The following is a 21660-nucleotide window of genomic DNA, read 5'->3' as shown; positions in this document are numbered from 1 at the left end:
GCTGTTTGGCACTACATCTTCCAGGCCCAAGTGTGCGGGAGCTGAAACACCCCAGCAAGTTACCTGGACTAGATAATCTTTGAAGGTCCTTTCCAAACTTTTCTGTGGTTCTGTGTGTGGTTGTCCTCCCAGACTGGCTCCTGTCAGCTCACTGTTACAGGCCATAGCTGACACATACAAAAAACACCTTTCACAAATAAGCATAAGTCTCTCAGGGTCTGACATACCCTGTAGTAGTTAATGCTCCTAAAAAGCTCACGGAAAGTTGTGCTTCAAAAAGCCTCACTCCAAACCTTTTCACTCTAGGTGTATTCGGTGATAGATTCTTTTATTTCTGAGCTGCTCAGCCACATCCTTTCTTTCACTGGCTGCTGGCTCTGCTTCTCTTCTGGAAGCTCGTATAGGTTTCCTCTGCACCACAATATGCACAGGAGAGCTTTTTCTGCATCTGTTGGCAGTGCTTGTAAGATCAGTAAGGGTAGGTTATGATTTGGCACACCGTAATGCTTCTTCCTTCATGACCATTAGCTAACTGGATGTACAAAAATTTAACTTCCTGCAGTCAAAGCACTCCACAGCCTCATGCTAAGTCTTTACTTGAACAATTCCCTTCATGAGAGAACTTCCTTTTTTTTCTGATAATATCTCAGGGAAATTTATTTTGATAGCAAATATATTCAGCTGCCTGCATTTATTTTTTTCCACAGCAGGTGCTTCTTAATCGAAGTATCTGTTAGAATGACAGCATGCATAACTGTCTGAATTAGAGGTGACAACCATGTTGAAAGCTGGAGTAATTTCTTCTCTGCAGCTCTGCAATAAATTATGCTGTGGCATGGCAGAGGAAGGAAATCAGTAGCTGCTGTACTTGTTTTGTTTGCTATGCCACTGCGTTGGCGTAATACACTATGCCCTGACCCCTTTTACGGAAGAGCTGTTTCCTGCACGGGACCCATTCCTGTTTGTGAAGTACTTCATCTGAAAAATAAAACAAAATAAATTGTACCAGCACATACAGACATTTCTTTCCTAAACTCATCCTCTCCCATAATGGATCAGCTCTCTTTCTGTGTATTCTGAGGTCCCTCCACATTTTCTCTGGGGTAGTCTCTACACACCCAGTGAAAGAAGCTTTCTGGATGACCACTGGCTACTTGGCTGGAAATTAAACTATTTAAATATATATAATTACTGCCTTGCATTTCAAAACCAGTCCTGAAGATCTGGGTACCCAGTTTCTAATGCATTATGTATATGACTGCATTTTCTTTGTACCAGTATAATGGGTTTCCAAAAAAAAAGTACAATTGTGTCCACACAACTTATCTGTCTCACATGAAAAATAAGCCATATTTCTGCAAATGTATCAATTCTAGGGAAGACGCAGGCAAATCTGCAGAAGAGTGAGTGAACACAAACAAAATACACACTCCTCACTCCCCTCTGTTACATTGGGAAAGATTTTTGTTGGGGTTTTTTTGTCTCAGAAATCTCACTGAGCTCAGAGAGTCACAATCAATGGTGCAGAGTCCAGTTGGAGACCTGTAAATAGTGGAGTTCTCCAGGGGTCAGTACTGGGTCCAGCCTTATTCAACATCATCAACAGCCTGGATGAGGGAACAGTGTATTCTCAGCAAGTCTGCTGACAATACAAAACTTGGAGGATTAGTTGATTCACTGGAAGGCTGTGCAGCCATTCAGTGAGACCTGGACAGACTGGAGACTGGGGCAAAGAGACAAAGAGAAAGCTAATGAGGTTCAACAAGAATAAGGGTAGAGTCCTGCAAATGGGGAGGAATAACAGCATGCACCAGTAGAGATTAGAAGTTGACCTGCTAGGAAGCAACTCCATGGAGAAGGACCTTGGAGTGCTGGTGGACAATAAGGTATCCATGAGACAGCAATGTGGTATCCTGGGATGCATTAGGAGGAGTTTGTCCAGCAAGTTGAGGGAGGTCATCTCTCTGCCTCTACTCTGCTCATTATGAGACCACATCTGGAGTATTTTGTCCAGTTCTGGGCTCCCCAGTTCAAGAGGGACAGGGATATACTGGAAAGAGTCCAGTGCAGGCTACAAGGATGATTAAGGGACTGGAACATCTGTCATATGAGGAAGGGTTGAGAGACGTGGGGCTGTTCAATCTTGAGAAGACTGAGAGGGAATCTTGTTAATGTTTAAAAATATCTGAAGGGTGGATGTCAAGAAGAGTAGACCAGTCTCTTTTCAGTCATGCCCTGGTCTAGTGGTAGTGTTCCCTGCTCATGGCGAGGGGGTTGGAACTTGATGATCTTTGAAGTCCCTTCCAACATTAATGATTCTATGATTCTATAGGACAAGAGACAATGGACAAAAACAGGAACACAGGACATTCTACTTCAATTTACTGCAAGGGTTACAGAACACTGGAACAGGCTGCCCAGAAAGGTTGTGGAGTTGTCTTCTCTGCAGACTTTCAAGACTCATTTGGATATGTTTTTGTGTGACCTGCCCTAGGTGATTCAGCTCTGGCAGGAGGGTTGGACTCGATATCCAGAGGTCCCTTCCAACCCCCACCATTCTAGGAATTTATGATTCCATGAAATAGCATGTCTTTGTTCAACTTCTTCTCTTTTGCATAACATCTCTGAGAATTCTTAATACTTATAATCAAGACACAGAGTTTTTAAGTCTTTTAAGTGCTTGATCAAAGTTTGGTTAACTACAGATGTGGGTTCACAAATTGTTTTCAGTGTATGTTTATCCACGTGTGAGAGGGAAAACATGATGTTCATGCAAATTTACAACACATTGTGCTCCTGGCAGAGCATTTACTTCCCTGCTAAGCTCTCTCTCAAGACTTCATGTCCTGGGGCCCTCCAGCAACAACCTTTCTTACCAGCTTCAAAATAAATTCCTGGCAATTTGCAATGTAACTTACCGTTTCATAGATTCTGAACACTAGGCTTTCACAGGCAAAGAGAGGAACTGTTTGTACACAATTTTTTGTAATTTTAGGGTGTATCTTGGGAAATACACTAATATCATTGTTTACACAAATACAAATATTAAACACATACAAATCTAGAAACTGCAGTTCGCTTAAGACCCCGATTTACTACTTGTATAACCAGTAACTGCTAGGCATATGCTTATTACTGTGGACTTAATTCATTTTAGAAACTGGCTTGTATGTCACTATTAACAATGACATAATGGAGTTTGTGTAGGACTGTCAGGAGCAGGATGGGGGGTGAGGGATGAGTGCACAGTGACTTCTGTGTTAAAGTAATGAAACTGAAGTATTGTAAGAAAAAATAAGCCAGCAAATTATTCCTATAAAGAATAGATATCAATATTTGTAAATTTCATATTGGTATTCATTTTAATTCTGTACTCCAGAGCATAAAATGGAAAACTTGGAGGTTTCAAGAAATGTGTAGGTAGATGTGGCACTTCAGCGCATGCTCTACTGGCTGAGGTTGTGGGTTTTTTGTTGTGGGTCCTTTTTTGTGGCATGTATGTGGATGTGTGTTTTTTGGTTTGTGTTATGTTTGGGTTTGTTTGGGGTTTTTTTTAGATTTTTTTGTGTTGATGGTTGGACTCAGTGATCTCAGAGGTCCTTCCCAACCATGATGATTTTGTGATTCTTACAGCATTTAACCTGGGTCGTTCAACATGATAGCTACAGAAGAACTAAAACTCAGCCTGACTCCTGGATTACAAAGGGCCTGTTTAAAGTTCAGCAAGCAACACAATTTATGGGCTCTTAATTCTATCAGTTTCATATGGGCAGTATCCCCACACTTAATGTTTATTTGCAAAAGGTAATTCCAAGCATTTACCTGATTTTGAACAAGTTGCTACAATATGAGTCATGGGAACAAGAGAATTTAACAGAAGTGTATTTTATGTAATGTCTCCCTTAAGTGAATCAGATTACATTTTGAATCTCAAGTCAGGTTGGTAGACTAAAAGACTGGGAAAACAAGAGAAGTCCAGCCCACATTCCAAAATGCTTTGGAAATAGCTATTGGAGAACAAAAATCCACAGGCAGCAAGACATTAGGAATATCAGAAACAGAAAATTCTACAGGAAAAAGATTCTTAACCAGAGCAGCAAGCCAGCTCTTAAGGACTGAGTGGGAAGTGGTGCGGAGGACCCTGTACTATAAAGCAAAACAGTGTGTATAGCTTACAGGGAAAAGAGACTGCAAACACTTTTTTTTTTAATGTCTTTTCTTCTACGTCCAACTATTAAAATCTGACGTGAGCTCTTATTTTACATTTATCTGCTAGCTAGCAGAAGGAAATGAATGGCAGTTGTCCATGCTGCTATGATTCATGTGAATATACATACTTGTATCTTCTAATGCCTTGCATTTCTCTGTTGGAAAGGACAGAAAAATCTGGTATCAGTATAGGAATATTAAAAAAATAGCCCAGAACATGCTGCCATATGGTAATTTACATTACACTATTAAAAAGCAGAATTTTTCAATGTATACTACTCTGTGATGCTCATCATAGAGTTATTTCTCAGAAACAGAATTATTATGAGACCAGAGATAACTGTGGTAGTGTCTGCTATTCGTGAGAACACACACCAGGCACTTGCATCAGAGATGGAAGAACACTATTAGATCATAGTTCACACCCTGCAGATGGAGTAAACCATCTTCTGCTGAAGAACCTCAGATACTGAAAAGATGACATGTCATCATCTGAGATCCATCATTAAAAGCTATCAATTAAAAAAACACACCCTGAACTGATCTTAGTATATCTGTTGAAAATGTCACTGAAAATGCTGCACAGGAAAGAGATCACTGCATTTCCAACTGCTAATAGCAGTCCTGATACGGCATTTTTACTTGTAAACTTGCACACACACAAAAATAATCCTGAAGTATAACTTTATTTCTATGTTCTGTTTAGAATGAAATATACATAAAGACATGTCATTACATGTTCTAAGAGCATTTCCTCAGAGAAAGATTATAAATCAGGATACCCAGCTGTCATCCCATCCAACTTGGACAAAGATGAAACAAAGAATTTGTGTCCCAGGCATGGCATTAAGTCTGTTTTGTACTTTTAAACACAATTAGAAAGTGAAAAATTTGGCCTTTAAGGACAAAGTTTATACAGACTGATTACTTAGAAAGTGATGTGAGACTGTGATCTGAGCAAGACAAATTCTCACTAGTACACCAAACATGGCAACTACAAACCTTTCAAAAAAAGCCCAAGTCTGAATTTTTTCAGTATGGGTGAAGGGAAGAAGGACACATGAGCAGGCACAAGATGTTGTATCAAAAAAGGCTAGGGTGATTTCACAAGATCCCCAGATTGCTCTTTTCAAAAACTGTTCCCAGTGTATCAAAAGCTATTTTTCAGAGTTTCATCACATAAAGGAGAGGTGGACTTTTATGATGTGCTGGTCCCATCATTCCCAGTCATGCAAGTCAACAGCCAGACTAGCTGCTTTTTTTTGGCAAGTTACTATTGTTGATACAATTTAATATGCAGAACTGCAGTAATCCCAGGCCACATAATTAAAAAGCTTGTAAATTCTCTCAGCCCAAAGGTGGCCTTATAAACTTCAACACTGAGTATTGTTTTAGAATTTTAACTAGCACAATACACAAGAAAAAAGGAAGGCATTAGAAAATAAAAATACGCTTGTGAACTCTAGGAAAAACGGAATGCTCCCTAAGTGCTAAAACAGGTATGATCAGAAAAGGTGAAGAAGTAATTACTGGGAAAATCTCAAACAAATGCAGTTTTGAAGTTCAGAAGTTACCACTTCACAGATGTTTGGACACGATGACACCAGGATCACCTTCAACAAATATAGCTGTGACACAGCCTTTTGACCTTAACTGACCACTGCACCCTATGATACAAACGCAGTGGACTGGGCTTTTCAGCCAAGGCTGGGTGACTGTCCTCAGATGTACATCCTTCCTACACAATGTGAAAAGGAGTTGAGGGGAAGCAAAGGAAATCACAGGACTTGCCCCAGACAGGAAAACTTATTTTCATGTCCTGAGTCAGAAGTTATCTGGGGCCACAGCTGTCACTGCAGTCCCACAATAAGCAGAATTAACTCTGTCTTTTCCTAAATAATGTCCTTGCCATCATCCCAGCAAGCTCTTTAGGGATGGGTCTGCAGCCCTTCATATAGTGGATTCTCAGTGGAGCCTTTGGCCAGAGATAGTGCCTTACTTATAGTACACTTAATCTGACCCAAGTTCCAAGCAGTTGATTCCTTTGTTGTTGTTTTAACATTTTAACAATTACAAAATAAAATGCAAAAAACCCTGTGGAGCAAGAACATGAGTCCATACATGCCTTAAAAATGTCTAGAGCATTACATCAGAGCTTTAAACTCGGTGACTTTTTATTTCCTTCACTGTAGAATGACACCATTTGAGTAAGGAATGGAAATAAATGCTTGTATACAAACCCTGACCATGAAGACACAACTACAATGCATTTTGGACTGGGTTTGGGGGAGAGATGCCTCTTCGTTAAGATCTCATTTTGTTTCAGACATGAGGTGAAAAGTCTGCAGCTCAGTCCTGACAGGCTGCAGCAGCTGGTGTGCTCAGAAAAAGAGAGACTAGCTACATTGGTAATTTTCACTGCACAAAAATACCTGGCCAGGCAGCTACCTCTGGAAATAGCCCAGGATGTTCTGTGTCTCACAGCAGGGTCAATTAGAGCTGCTCCTCCACAGACAAACACTCTGCATTTTTTCATCAACCAATTTGAGTGCTTGCCCACCCACTCCATAGAAGTTTTTCTTGTGTTCATGTGTAATTGCCTGCATTTCAATGTGAGCCCACTTCCTCTTTTCCTGTGCCATTGGGCACCATCAACATGGCCTGCCTCCATCTTGACTCCCCCATAATGCAGTTATAGGCATGGATCGGACACCCCTGAGTGGGTAAAAACACTGCACTGGCCTCCATGAAGTAGAAATTACTCTAAATTCAGCAGCTCAGATAGACTTGAAGGTAACAGACTTTAGATACAGGCCTATAACTTCAGTATCAATCAGCATCTCCTCTTCCTGTATTCTCAGCTGGTCTCTGAATGAATAGTAGGAAGCAATCCATTAACTTCATAGGTCTACTGGTGTTTGAAATAAAATAGTTATAATATTCATACAATACACTTTACAAAAATACTTTATAAATGAACAGAAGACAACCAAGATTTTATTGCCTTGTCAGATGTAAAAATTTATTTATGCAATTTATCAAGTGTTTAAATTTACACAAAAACAAAATTTCACTTCAGGTCCAATTGTACATCAGTTAAGCCCTACATCAGCATACTCTTGACACTTCCAAGTACAATTTTTAAAAGATGGCTTAGAACAGCAGAATCTCATAAGTAATGGCCAACTTGACAAGCCTGAAGGTCACTATTTCATCAGTATTTCTCTGCTGAGCAGGACCACAAAACAAGTCTTAAAACCATTTTAATCCCCAAACACTACCACTATACTGCACTCAGAGCACTTAAATTACATTGCCCTGCATTAGCAACACCAAACATAGCTAGTCTTAAAGATTTACCACATTTCCCCCTAAGTTTTCTGGGTTTTTTTTGTTGGTGGTTTTTTTTGTTTGTTTTGTTTTATAATACAAGAAACTGTGCATCAAAACTGCAAAACACACAATCATCCATTTGGCTTGGTTTTACAATAAAAATAACATCAGTAATCTATTTGTTAACTTCATCTCTTGTGTTGTGCTCCTTTCTCTTCCCCTCTCACTTAAGAAACTACACTAGACCAGGCAGTTGAATTGTAGCACTGAGGTAGCATATTTTAATTAAACAGAATAATAGGTCTGCTACTGTGCCTCCTCTCCTTTAAAGCACACAAAAAAAAATAAATCCCCACAGTTTATCAACTTATTTGGAGAAGACAGGCATATAGTTCCATTTCCAACAGTAACTCCATTTTGAACTCAAAACAAAAAGCATCTCTGTATGGTAGTTACATTATATCAGCTACAATGAATGAGAACATACACAAGATGAAGGAACTATGTTTAGTTTTATTAGAACTATGGTTACATTTTAGCTCTACAGCACCTATTGTTCCCTATTATGAAACACCTTTAAAGTCTCTGAAATTTAATTTCAAAGACTAGGATCCCGGAAAAGGGCAGCTGTGCCTCAGTTGTACTACATTATTTTCACACTATCTGCAGAAAGGATCCAATAATTGCAACAAAATAAAAATAAATCAATTTGACCTAATACAGAATCATTAGGAATTATCAACATGAGTATATTAAAGGAATCAAAGGTAAGGCAAAAGATAAAACATGCCTGAATGAACTGAGAGCACTTTCCATTCACTTAAAAGTTAGAGCTGGGATAGCCTTAAAAAAAAATAAAATAGAATCACTGCATTAGTAGAAGCTTAGTTTCATAACAAATTGAGAATAACAGTATCTTAGCTTTGCCATTCAGGCTAAAAGCTTTAGAAGAAAAATGTGAAGTCAAGATGTACCAAAGACTTCAGCCTTAACACCCAGATGGTTTACTGAAGTAATTCTTCCAGGCAGCTGTGTATTTTGGGGTGAATAGTAAACAGTGATCCTGTCCTGGTTTGAGCCAGGATGAAGCCAATTTTCCTTTTACTGATTTTTATTTTCCTTCAGTAAGTGATACCATGACAGATCCCAAAGAAGGGTAGTAATTTTAGTCTCTGCATTACATGCCAGTACACATAGCCATGTTAAACTGTTTCATGATACACAAAACCTAACCCAGCCATGGGCTGGATCTCTGAATCCCCCTCTTCTCCATCTTTCACATGGCAAAGCAAAAATTTTACTGCAGTTAAAACCCCTTGAGTCAGGAAATCAGTTTTTAACACCTTGGAAAGCAGACTGAGAATGTAACTGAGCTGACTCCTAAATAAACCCTCAGAAAAATGCCTAAAAAGCTGAGTGAAAATGCATAAGTTACAATGACCTATTCAAGCTGTTTGTGGAGAGTTTAATGTTAAACTTTCAAGTAATCCAAGATGCACTTCAGCACTTATTATCAAAAATTTAAGGCTTTTATAAACACCTTCCCACATACAAAAGGAGTATCAAACAGAAAGAACTTGTTTACAGTAAATACAAACATCTGAAAAAAAATTCTGAAACCTGTTTATACAAATACCAATAAATTCTTTAATATTTTGTACAACTAGAAGGTGCACAGATTGGCATTCAAGCAGTCAATGCTGGCAAACGTCTGTCAGACGACAACATGATTTACTTGGATAACAATATAGTTTAAAATGCCATAAATTAAAAAATAAGTTAGTTCACATTTTTTCTCCCCCAACTTTTATGTACATATCTTAGTCTTTAATGAGATCGTGTAGCCTTCTTCAGAAGTTCGAGGTCTTTCCGTTGGCTTTTGATTGCTCTGGCACAGCCATACTCTTCCAGTTGCAAAGGGATATACTTTTCTATCTGAACGAGCCCATGCCCAGCAGGACTGGTAAACAGCTTAATCCAGGATGGCTTAATTTTTCCTCTGAAGCCCAGAAAGGCCAGATTTCCTGCGACAAGAACACCACAGTGTTACTGAACCAGCTGAGCCCATCCAAGCACAACACACATGAAGGGCTAGGGAAGGGAACAGCACACTCCTCTGAGATTCTGCCTATCACCTGAATTATTCAGGACATTAATCCACTCTCAGCTTCACATGCACCTTGCAAGGAAATACTGATCTGAAATTTCCTTTCTCAATCTTCAGTACTAAATACTCTGAAATCTTAACTTGAAGACACAGCTATCGGACAGTGATAAAACCTGCTTTCTCAGACAGGACTTGTGCCAGGGCCCCTGAATGGATGACAGCTACCCCACGTGGCTTATAAAGCAATCATCCCTCAGAATACCAACAACTTCTCATCTCTACTTTCAAATGTTGTTAGAACAGGAAATACTACCCTGGCACAGGGGATTGTTCAGAAACATTTGCTGGGTGAGGCACAAAATGCAGGCTTTGGGAAAAAAGCCTGGGGCTCTTTTTCACTAATCCATACAGGCACAAATAACTGCTCCTTGCATCTCTGCTTGCAACAAGCTTCACACAATGCTCTCCCTTTGGGGCAACATGAAGGATTTTCCGCCCCATCTGCTGAAGGGCTAACCACCCCTGCTCTCAACAAGGGCTGAAATATAGCCAGCCACACCAGTGCAAACTGGCAACCACCCTCCACCAGCTGCATCCTTTTCACATCTCATGAGAAACCCACCATGCCAACATAAACACACAGACTAAGGCGGTGTCAAAGAAACATGCAAAATTTCCACCAACCGTTGCTCTGAAGATAAGGTGGTTTAGCCGTCCCCAGGGACATTAAGGCTTCTGATAAATTACTAGGAATTGCTACCTCACCTCTTGTGCTCAGTAGAACGATAGACCTGCAGCAGAAACAGTGCAGAGAGGGCAGCTGTTATAAAAACAAAGTTTTCTTAATATTTTGCTACATACTTTTACAGCTAGTTGACCACATAGTCCACTTGCTTAAGAGTACTCATGACATGCTATTTCATGACATGGAAATAGTCAACCCTCTCTGAAGGCAGTACTTAGAAAAGCAACCACCTAGATTTTTTTTAAATCATAGATTCATAGGGGTTGGAAGGGACCTCTGAAGATGGAGCCCAACCCTTCTGTCGCGCTGCACGAAGAGAATAAAGGGCTGCAGCACCCCCTGCTGCAGCAGGAACATCTAGGACAGAACACACAGGAATGCCTCCAGATGGGTCTTGAAAGTCTCCAGAGGAGGAGACTCCACAGCCTCCCTGGGCAGCCTGTTCTAGTGGTCAGCTACCCTCACAGTGAAGAAGTTTTTCCTCATGTTGAGGTGGAACTTCCTGTGTTGCAGTTTTTGTCCGTTGCCCCTTGTCCTATCACAGGACACCACTGAGAAGAGACTGGTCCATTCTTGACATCCAGCCTTCAGATATTTAGACATTCTTAAGGTCACCTCTTAGTATTCTTTTCTCAAGACTAAACAGCCCCAGGTCTCTCAGCCTTTCCTCATATGACAGATGTTCCAGTCCCTTACTCATCCTTGTAGACTTCCATTGGACTCTTTCCAGTATATCGCTGCCCCTCTTGAAGTGGGGAGCCCAGAACTGGAGACACAATACTCCAGATGCGGTCTTACAAGGCCAGAGTAGAGGGGGAGGAGAACTTCCTTTGACCTGATGGCCACACTGTTCTTAATACATCCCAAGATAATACTGGTTCTCTTGGCTACAAGGGCACATTGCTGTCCCATGGATAACTTGTTGTCCACCAGGACCCCAAGGTCCTTCTCCATGGGGCTGCCTTCTAGCAGGTCAACCCCTAAACTGCATTAGTGCATGGTGTTTTTTCTCCCCAGGTGCAGGACTCTACACTTACTCTTGTTGAACCTCATTAGCTTTCTCTTTGCCCCAATCTCCAGTCTGTCTAGATCTTGTTGAATGGCTGCACAGCCTTCCAGTGAATCAACCAATCCTCTCAACTGACTTTTAAATTTAAATTCAAAATTGTGAAAGTTATTTAAATATAGTTTAATATTTTTTATTAAAAACATCAATCAAGTTTAGATCCTGATTCAAAATTAGATTATTAGAGTGCTGATATTTCTGACACTTTTTATCTTGTCACATAGTTCTTGTTGGTGTCCTTAAGTGATCTTATTAAACAAAAAATTATCCTTGTTTTAAGCAAAGATGTGTTATTATATGATATTTAGTTTTTTAAAAAAACAACCAACAATTATTTTTGAGGTGAAAGAAAGGCAACATCGGAAACTCCTAAGTGTTCAGAATTTGAGTTGCTTTTTTTTCTCCTACATGGCTAAAGTGTCTGATAAAATGCTCCTATGTTTCTCCTTTCCCCTCAACTTAGATAATATATTTTGCTTACTTTCAGTGCTCCTGCAGAGACATCATTATTTAAATACTCACTAGAGAGCAAAGTTAGAGCTTACAGGACCTATTGGAAATAAATGGTTATTACACGTACCTTTGCGGAATTCCAGATTTTAAATATTCATCTACATGCTTAATGTCTACTCCAGAAAACAACTTGCTTCCTGACACTGTGCCACTGCAGGCATCAACTACAACAATAATTATACCATTGTCCTTGAGGGAAAACATAGTGTCATTGACCTGAATGGGAGGAGAAATGAGAAAATAACTTTTTATTTCTTTCCTAAAGTTAATATGAATTTAACAGTGATACTCCTGTGCTTGGTGTTAATCTTCATCCAGTTCAGACACAGCAGGGCACTCATTTCCTTACAAATACTTGCTTCTCCCTAGCATCTCTTTATTCTCCCCCCTTACCGAAGGCTTTCAGTGGAACTTATGAAAATTGCATGGGACCCTTCAGCTCCTGGATTCCATAGGGAGTTCGCAAGTTTCAGGTGACTTAGTACCTGCCTCAGTCACTGCTCCTGCTTCTGAAAGCTGAAATGCAGATACTGAACCACCTGGACTTCTTGACAATAGTAGTTACTCTGTCTCTGCAGAAGCCCAGTTCCCTCCTAAGGAGTGCTCTTACTGCTTTGGATATGGCACATACATTCCCATAGAAGTTTGCAGCTGCTAAGGTTAGGCTGCTCAGGAGCCATTTCTTCGTCCAAACAACTGAAGAGTTTTCCTATTGCAACCAAGCTAAGGCACTGACATTGCAGAAGGTAAGCCACATACATGCTTTAAGCTCTATGATGTGAGGATGTCTGCAAATGCTATTTCGGCATCATGTGTAAGGCTCTGTCAGCATGCAAATAGGAGAGTCAAAGTAAACCACTTTTTATCACATCCCTAGGCTTATCAGAACCACATCAGAACACAGGTAAAAACTTTGTGGATTCTGTAGTAATTGCTGTTTTGAAGAGGTTTAGCAAAGCTTAGTGACTTAAAAGATTCTCATCCCATTTACTCACCAAGGTGTTAGCACAAAAATGATTTCAACAACATGGATTTAACAGGGTGGTTTTGTTTTGGTTTGTTTGTTTGTTTTCCAAAAGCAACCATCAATAAACATCCATCCAGATTTCAACATGAATTTGAAGATTTTAAACTCTCCCCTAATGTCACAATTTTTTTCTCTACAGGAAAGGATTGAAATACAAACTGGAGCTTTGGAGTATCACTTTGAGGTTAAAATATCAGTTTTTTGACTATTTGGCTTTTAAACTATGAGGCTACATTCTTAACTCAAGGGGAAAAAAATGAGGTCAGCATTATGTGGACCTGTACAACTGTTGTAATACAAAGTGCTAAAAAGAAAGATAGTTAGAAGAAAACCTTAAAGAATACTTACAGAAATAAATGCTTGCTGACTTCCGCCTAACTCTTTTTTACCAGATGAATTAATCTGCACAAGGAGGTAGTTTCTGTGAGGATCGCTGGTGAATACCATCTGGATATAAAAAGAAATACCTTAAGTACACATATCCACGTCTTCAACACTTTATCATGCCAGACAATTTACAACATACTCCAAAGCAAATGCATCCATTTGTCAACGGCATTATTTATGGTACTAGCAATGCTAATAAATGTCATTATGTAGAGTGGAACCCATTGTATCCCTTATTTTCAGTATTTTTATCAGCTTATTAGCTGAAAAATATAATGCAATTTCAATTTCATACTAATAAACAAAGATCCAAGAAAGACGAGAGAAGGTTGGGCAAGAACATATGAGCCCTCTGCAGCAAAGCTATCCTACATGGGGTACAGATATAGTGTAGTATACACATCAGATCTATGTCCCTTCTCTTCAGTACTCAAAAATGAGACCAATGTTTTTCAAAGAACAAAACCTGATATATTTGTGTTACAAGGGACCCCCTGCTTTCTAGCATTCAGAAGATAAACAATGTGACCCCTGCAAACTGGCAAGTGCATTATTTTGTGCTGAAAGCCTAAAACTCAAACCTTAAAATGAGCACACAGCAACATCAACTATGCAGTTCTTGCAAGTTTTGGCTTTGGTTTTACCTGAGTTGTGCCGCAGTTTGTACATGGTACAGTAGTTTTTACTGGCATCCGCTTTGTGACAGTTGGTTCTTGGTAGTACTTTGGGTAAGCTTTTGCTATGCAGTTACTGATCCCTTTTGCTGAATCTTTGGTCACAATCTTGATCCTTTCACATCCCTGAGATGAGCAATAACTGTGACCATCCCTATTATATTTGGCTTGAAGAAATAAAAACAGTAATCTACACAAAAAGGGAAAAAAGAACCAGATCAGTTGCCTGAAAGTTAAGTATTTATGTTAAACCATAAAAGATGTATTTCATTATTTTATGAAGCAGAGAAATGACAATATTCAGTTCTGCATCATTGTTCAAAATTTTCAAAATATTTACAGTTTACTAGAGTTAGGAATTCTCTGGTGACGTTTCTGAAATTCCCAACAATTAAAGGAGATGTAATTATGAAGGCATACGATTTGAAAAGCACAGCCATTCATCAAACTAGTGGCTTGCAAGAAACAGAAAACACACTGCAGTTAGAACTCTGCAGTATCTACCCATCAGTAACTGTTTAGATAGTCAGCTTCACTCACCAGTACTGGACAAAATAATTAAACTGTTGCAAATGTCTGGTAATGCAATTTATGGGGTAGTGGCCATTAACATTCACAGTACAAGGAGACTTTAATTATGTATTTGACTGTATCATTGACAAAATAAACATAAATGTCTTTTCAAAGGCTAGACAAAGGAGCAAATAAGGGAACAAAGTAAAGGAGAGAAATTCTAAACTAAAAATCAACATTTGTGTAACACAGAAATTATATGTAGGACTTATTTTACTCAAAGCTGACCATATCTTAAACCCTCAGAATGATCTTGGTGGTCTCTACCAGAAGTACTTTTGAAAGAGTGATGACAACCTTAAACTATTTTTAGAGGGTTGAGAACAGATTCTTAAAATGTTCTTGGAACAGAAAACTTCTTAGAAGTTTCTAAACTTTACAGTTTAGCAAGAAGGCATAAATTTTCTTTGAAAATTTAAAAGTTACTTTCCAATAGACACTGCTTCACAGTGTGCTAAATACCACATTTTTCCCAGACATAGGGTAGAAATTAGCTGTGGAAACTGTGATGGTCATGGAAAAGTATTTCAGTGACAATTACTATATTTTGGATATTCAAAGTCACATGAAGTATTCTTTCAAATAGGCTTTGACCTCCTTTGCAACAACTTTCCTCTTATGCAGGTGTCTCGATCTATTGCTTTTAACACAATGGAACTGGTCATTTGAAGGCTAAACAACATCTTCCAATAGGATCAAGTTACAAGGAGTTACCCAGTACTGTTGTCAAAGTAAAACTTCTTGTCTGATCGATTCTTTTCAAGTTCCATCATTGAAGATACAGGCATGTACTGCTCGACCTTGCTTGACAGAGCAGATGACCGCCTTTGAAAGGTTTCCAATACTATAACAAAATCTGTATTTGGTTGATAACAAAGACCAACACGAATCCAGTCATTCCTGAAAACAAAATAAAATTTATCGTTCACTCTAGGAATTATTTAGAAGACAATATACAGCAAGCAGTTCACTCAAAATCCAAGTAATAGGAACACAAAAAGCTTCCAAACCCTCAACCAGAAGGTCTTTCTTCCCTTCTTTACACAGTGGTTCATTACATGTTATTGTAACTTTTATAAGGTCAGGATATATTTCATTTTATACTTACATCATCTAATGAGTTTATCTGACAAGAAAAAAAAGTATGCTAAACTATTCAACTCCATTTCTGCTCAGCTTCACTATTTGCCCATTTTCTTCTCCAAAGGATTTTCCTTAAAGACACTACTGCACAAAAGTTTAACTTTAGGTGCAGGTCTATTACTTAATCTCTTGCTTTTCATACTTCAGTATGTGCACTAAAAGAAAAAAGTGACCCAATCACAGAATCTTAGGGGTTGACAGGGACCTTGAAAAACCATCTAGTCCAACCCCCCTGCCAGAGCAGGACCACACAGAGCACATCACACAGGAACGCGTCCAGGCTGGTTTTGAATGTCTCCAGTGAAGGAGACTCCACAGCCTCTCTGGGCAGCCTGTTCCAGTGCTCTGTCACTCCCACAGGAAAGAAGTTTTTTCTGATGTTTACATGGAACCTCCTGCACTCCAGTTTGCACCCAATGCCCACTGTCCTATCACTGGACATCACCGAAAAAAGCCTGCCTTCATCCTCCTGACACTCACCCTTAGCACATTTGTAAACATTGATGAGGTCGCCCCTCAGTTTCCTCCAAGCTAAAGAGACCCAGCTCCCTCAGCCTTTCCTCATAAGGGAGATGTTCCACTCCCTTCATCATCTTTGTGACTCTGCACTGGACTCTTTCAAGCAGTTCCCTGTCCTTCTTGAACTGAGGGGCCCAGAACTGGACACAATATTCCAGATGTGGCCTCACCAAGGCAGAAGAGAGGGGGAGGAGAACCTTCCTTGACCTACTAACCACACCCTTTCTAATACACCCCAGGATGCCATTGGCCTTCTTGGCTACAAAGGCACATTGCTGGCTCATGGTCATCCTCCTGTGCACCAGCATCCCCAGGTCTCTTTCTCCTACACTGCTCTCCAGACGGTCAGCCCCCAGCCTGCACTGGTCCACGGGGGGGTTGTTCTCCAGATGCAAGACTCTACACTTGCCTTGTTGAATTTCATCAAGTTTCTCCCCGCCCAGCTCTCCAGCCTGTCTAGGTCTCACTGAATGGCAGCACAGCCTTCTGGTGTGTCAGCCACACCTCCCAGTTTAGTGTCACAAGCAAACTTGCTGAGGTTCCCTCATCCAGGTCCTTGATGAAAATATTGAATAGTACTGGTTCCAGTACCAACCCCTGAGGGACTCCCCTAGTCACAGATCTCCGACTAGATTTTGTCCCACTGACCACACTGACTTCTTCCTTTCAACCAGCTCTGTTCAGCTATGAGGATGCTGTGGGACACAGTGTCAAATGCTTTACTGAAATCAAGATAAACCGCATCTACCACCCTACCATCATCTGTCCACCTAGTTACTTCCTCATAGAAGGCTATAAGGTTGGGTAAACATGATTTTCCCTTGGTAAAACCATGTTGACTGCTCTTAATGACCCCATCATCCTTGACATGCCTAGAGATAGTGCCATGAACAAGTTGTTCCATCACCTTGCCAGGGATGGAGGTGATGCTGACCAGTCTATAGTTACCCAGGTCCTCCTTCTTGCCCTTTCTGTAGACTGGAGTGACATTTGCTATCCTCCAGTCCTCAGGCTCCTCTCCTGTTGCCCATGACTTACCAAAGATGGTGGAGAGTGGCCTAGCAATGACCTCCACCAGCTCCCTCAGCACCTGCAGGTGTATTCCATCTGGACCCATCGATTTATGGATGTCCAGATTGCTCAACTGATCCCTAACTCAATCCTCATCTACCAAAGCAAACTCCTTCATCCTGACTTCTTTTGGGCCTTTAGGGATCTGGGGCTCCTAGGGAGAGTCTGCAGCATTAAAGATAGAGGCAAAGAAGGCATTCAGCACCTCTGCCTTCTTTTTATCCTCTGTCACCAGGGCACCCACCTCATTCAGCAGTGGGCCTACATTGCCTCTAGTGTTAGTTCTATCTGCAATGTATTTGAAGAAGACCTTTCTATTGTCTTTGACCTACCTAGCAAGGTTTAGTTCCAAGGAGGCCTTAGCTTTCTTTATTGCCTTCCCACATCCTCTGACAACAGTCCTATATTCCTCCCAAGTGGCCAGCCCCTGCTTCCATGATCCATAGATTCTCTTTTCCACTTGAGTTTGCCCAGCCGTTCCTTGTTTACCCATGCAGGTCTCCTGGCTCCCTTACTTGATTTCCTACCCACTGGGATGCTCTGATCCTGAGCTTGCAAGAAGTGGTTCTTGAATGTTGACCAACTATCTTGAACCCCTTTACCGTCTAGTACCCTGTCCCATGGGACTTCTCTTAACAATTGATTGAAGAGGCCAAATTTGGCCCTGCAGAAGTCCAGGGCTCTGGTCCTGCTAGGTATTCTGTTCCTCCCACACAGGATCCTGCACTCCACCGCCTCATGATCACTGCAGCCAAGGCTGTGTGTCACCACTAAGATCCAGTCTTACTGACAGTTACAAACTCTCTTGCGGGACATTATTTCAGTTCAGCTCAATTACATAAAAGAAAGTCCACATACTTGTTGAAGTTAATGAGATAAAGATAGGAGACGTTTGGAGCTTTTCCATTCCAATGTATTGTGTAGCCCTTTTGGAGCATCACTACTGGCTGGTACTGTTGAAAGGCAGCTCTCTGATTAATACCTCGAAGAACCATGGGATTGGCTGGGTACTCATCTCGTACGATAGTCATGGAAAGATTCTGTCCATTCCAGGTTTGGACATAAACCTATATGATGTTAAGAAGGATGAAAATAAAGAGGAAAGATTCAGATGCTGTGTAAAAGGAAATTAAATAGTGACAAATACTCAGTACAGTATTAGTTAAAAAGCTGCCATTTGATGCTCTGAGTTACTGAATATGTCAGTATCTCCTGAAGGAGATCCCTATTTGAAAAACTCTTGTAGATTTTGTGCATTTTACACACAGAACAAAAAAAAAAAAAAAAAGGGAGGAAGGGGAACTACATCTAGAGAAAACGAGCTATGGTATTTGGCCAAACTCATGTAGAATAGGAACCAGAATGGGAAAGAAACCTGTGTGAGATCTGTATTTGGATGGTGGTATTTTACATCTCTATTTAAAAGAAGAAAAAAAAAAAAAATTAAAAATCCCCTTAGAACACACTGTGAAATAAGGACAGAACTCCAGGGGAAAAAAACACCTCTGACGCAAAAATGTTTTAGCAGGTAGGGCTGCACCATAGAAATTCTGGCATGCATACAAGTCTGGTTTTACCTTCAGCATCTAATATGGTACTCCTAGCTTGTATGCTGAAGGGAACACAACATACACAACTGGCTGAAAAGGGCAATAGGCACAGAAGTACTTATAAAACATCAAAAAATGTTTAAATCTAGTAATAGGTATTTTTGTGGTTTACACGCCCCCCACCCCCACAAGTTGTTCACATTTTAGATTTGCCCCAAAAAGACTGCTATGAGAATACTAGCCTGTGCATAGGTTCCACTGCAAACCACTCCACTCCATTCTGTAATATTAATGCATTTGGGGTGTTGAATCAAGTAGTTGTCCATTCTGCCCACATAGGTATCCTTATAGCCAGTCACTGAACCATCTAGATCATGAAATATTGAGTTCTTGTCCCCATCCAGATCTCCTTCTTCAAACCAGGGACCAGGTTTTCCAAAAAAGGCTTTCAAAGAAACCTGGCAACAAAAAATATTTATTTTTTTACCCGGGCAAACCACAGACTAACACTTGCACACCTGCAGTAACACAGGAATTTTACAGTTGATTAATAACCTTCTGGCAAGGACAGTGGAATCTTGAAAAACAGAAATCTTGATTTTTAGTAATTAGGCTCAGGACAGCTCTTCCTTCTGAACAGTGTTAATATTTGCAAACGAAAACTCATCACTAAGGATATAACAAACCTTACAAAAATCTCCTTTCAGCTTCACCATTAGTCATGAAAGACATAGCCTGCAACATGGTATCATTTCTTCTGCACAGAAGACAAAGGATACACCTTTGGTGACTTCCAACCAAGAGAGAAACTCTGGAGGAAGAATGTATAGAAAACATAACCTAGTGTCCTTAGACGTTTAGTTTAAATACAGCAAGAAGAAAAAGCCATTTGCAAGAATAAAAGAAAACTTGCAACAAACTTACATTTGGACCAAACTTAACAAGAGAAATGTTGTTTTTTGGTGTCATCTGCCATGGATTTTTCATCAAGAATCCAACTGCGCTGGTAAATCTGTCTGGAGTTGGCACAAAGTTTTTGAAGGTGCACTTGGTAAGGTGAATAGGTCCATCATAAATTTGAAAGCCTCTGATTGGAAATGTTCTGTTAATGCAAGCACATATTTATAGCATCCCATAACAAAACCCATGGTAAGTCTGTAACTGTGTCATAAATACATTTACTCTCAGGAAAGCAAGATTAAGAGAGTTACTTCTAGGTTAGATCTTAGTAAAGGATTCTGCACTTATCTAAATCAGTCAAAAAATGTATCATGTTGAATCAGGATAACTTAAATTCCTATGGAAAAGTGACCTGTGGTAACATCAGATGAAAACTGACTCAGCAAAAATGTGTGACACAGCGGCACATAAAGTGCTAAAAAGAGAAAGAGAATGTCACCTTCAACAGATTCCTAATCTCTCACAGATTAAGCAAGAAAGGTGTTTACATTCAATACCGAGAATGATGCTTTTACCATTTCTACTTCCTTCACTCATAACATACTTACCTATTTCTAGGCAGGGTTCGTGCCTTCTTGTCTATTCCTCCAGTTCCCGCATATTTATTTTGGCCGCCTGGAAACCCGTAATTCTTGCTCTCACCTATGAACAGTGACTCAGATACCTCCTGGCTGGCACCTTCATCATTTGGGAAGCTCCCATCACTATCAAAGCAACATCAGAGTTAAGCTTTTAGCCAAGACTCTCCAGCAGTTCAACACAGTGAAGCACAGCCCTACTTTTACTTCTGTAACTGTGCTCAAGCAAAGCAATCTAGACCTTCCTTTAAAATGCATAGAACAATTGATTTAACTGCTACCAGTATTACAGGCAGTTTGAAACGCAGAGAACATTATATTTATCTTCCTTTGTAATGCAGCACTTTTACAGTCCACTTTTGCAATCCTAGATACAGTTTGTCATAACCTAAATGGCCATAATTTTGTCTTACTACCAAAGTTGCTTTTTTATTACTATTAGAAAGAGACTCTGCCTGTTCTAAAAGCTCATACCCTTTATTTTCCATTTCTCACTTTCAGCTGTTCAGGAGGAGCTGCCTAAGGAATCATAAAATATCAAAAATACCTAGATAAACATAACCCTTCTGGTGAAGGGGCAGCCAATTGTGGTGTAAACCAAGCATGGATTTAATTAAAGTGCAAGCTTCAGCAGCTATGTCATTTTACAGCCCTTTAAAACATTCACACCACTGAACTGGGCCCAAAAATTAAACTATAGCCTTATGAAAGTTATCTATTAATTTTAATAAATGGATGTACATTTTCAAGGCTTCTAGGCAAAAAAAAACAACCCTCAGAAGTGATAAACAAAGTACTTACCTAGCAAACGTCAAACCTATTCCATTGTCTGCAAACCTGTAAGAAAGTTCAAACCTTCAGTCATGTTTTCTGGATTACCCTGTAATAAGCTACTGTAGGAGCACATCCTGCTATGCACTGAAGAAAGCCTTAATTTTTCTATTAATGGAATTTAGAAACACTGAACAATTAGTAACTCATATAAAAATATTGCTGTTAAAAAACCCCAACTAGTAGTTTTCTATATATTTTAAGCAGGAACATAAGAGTTTCAGTGAAACCACAGATACCTCCATATATATTTATGGTCTTTACCAACTTTTAGATTTTTTATCATGCAGAGTTTTTTGCTGTTTAAGGCAAATTCTCATTTAACTACATATAAACTAGTTTCACTTAAAGTAGCGGCAAGGTGTGAAAGCGGT

At 39.8% G+C, this 21660-nt stretch overlaps 1 protein-coding gene across 3 annotated transcripts in view; it reads right to left on the bottom strand.

Annotated features, from left to right (window-relative positions):
• Positions 1-7184: 7184 nt before the first annotated feature.
• The window catches only part of CEMIP2 (cell migration inducing hyaluronidase 2), a 54112-nt gene continuing 39636 nt past the window's right edge, over positions 7185-21660 (bottom strand). For all 3 annotated transcript variants that reach the window (XM_051642689.1, XM_051642687.1, XM_051642690.1), the window contains exons 14-24: positions 21257-21292; positions 20426-20581; positions 19842-20019; positions 19160-19375; positions 18226-18434; positions 15349-15534; positions 14032-14251; positions 13349-13447; positions 12041-12189; positions 10334-10440; positions 7185-9566 (exon numbers count right to left, since the gene is read on the bottom strand). In XM_051642689.1, coding sequence (XP_051498649.1) covers positions 9370-9566; positions 10334-10440; positions 12041-12189; positions 13349-13447; positions 14032-14251; positions 15349-15534; positions 18226-18434; positions 19160-19375; positions 19842-20019; positions 20426-20581; positions 21257-21292 — 1753 coding nt within the window. In that variant the 3' untranslated portion in view covers positions 7185-9369. The remainder of the gene's footprint in view (positions 9567-10333; positions 10441-12040; positions 12190-13348; positions 13448-14031; positions 14252-15348; positions 15535-18225; positions 18435-19159; positions 19376-19841; positions 20020-20425; positions 20582-21256; positions 21293-21660) is intronic.

Source organism: Apus apus, chromosome Z (genome assembly GCF_020740795.1).
Source record: "Apus apus isolate bApuApu2 chromosome Z, bApuApu2.pri.cur, whole genome shotgun sequence".
Taxonomy (NCBI): Eukaryota; Metazoa; Chordata; class Aves; order Apodiformes; family Apodidae; genus Apus; species Apus apus.
The sequence above is the reverse complement of the archived record's forward strand: the minus strand, read 5'-3'. Positions and strand labels throughout refer to the sequence as shown.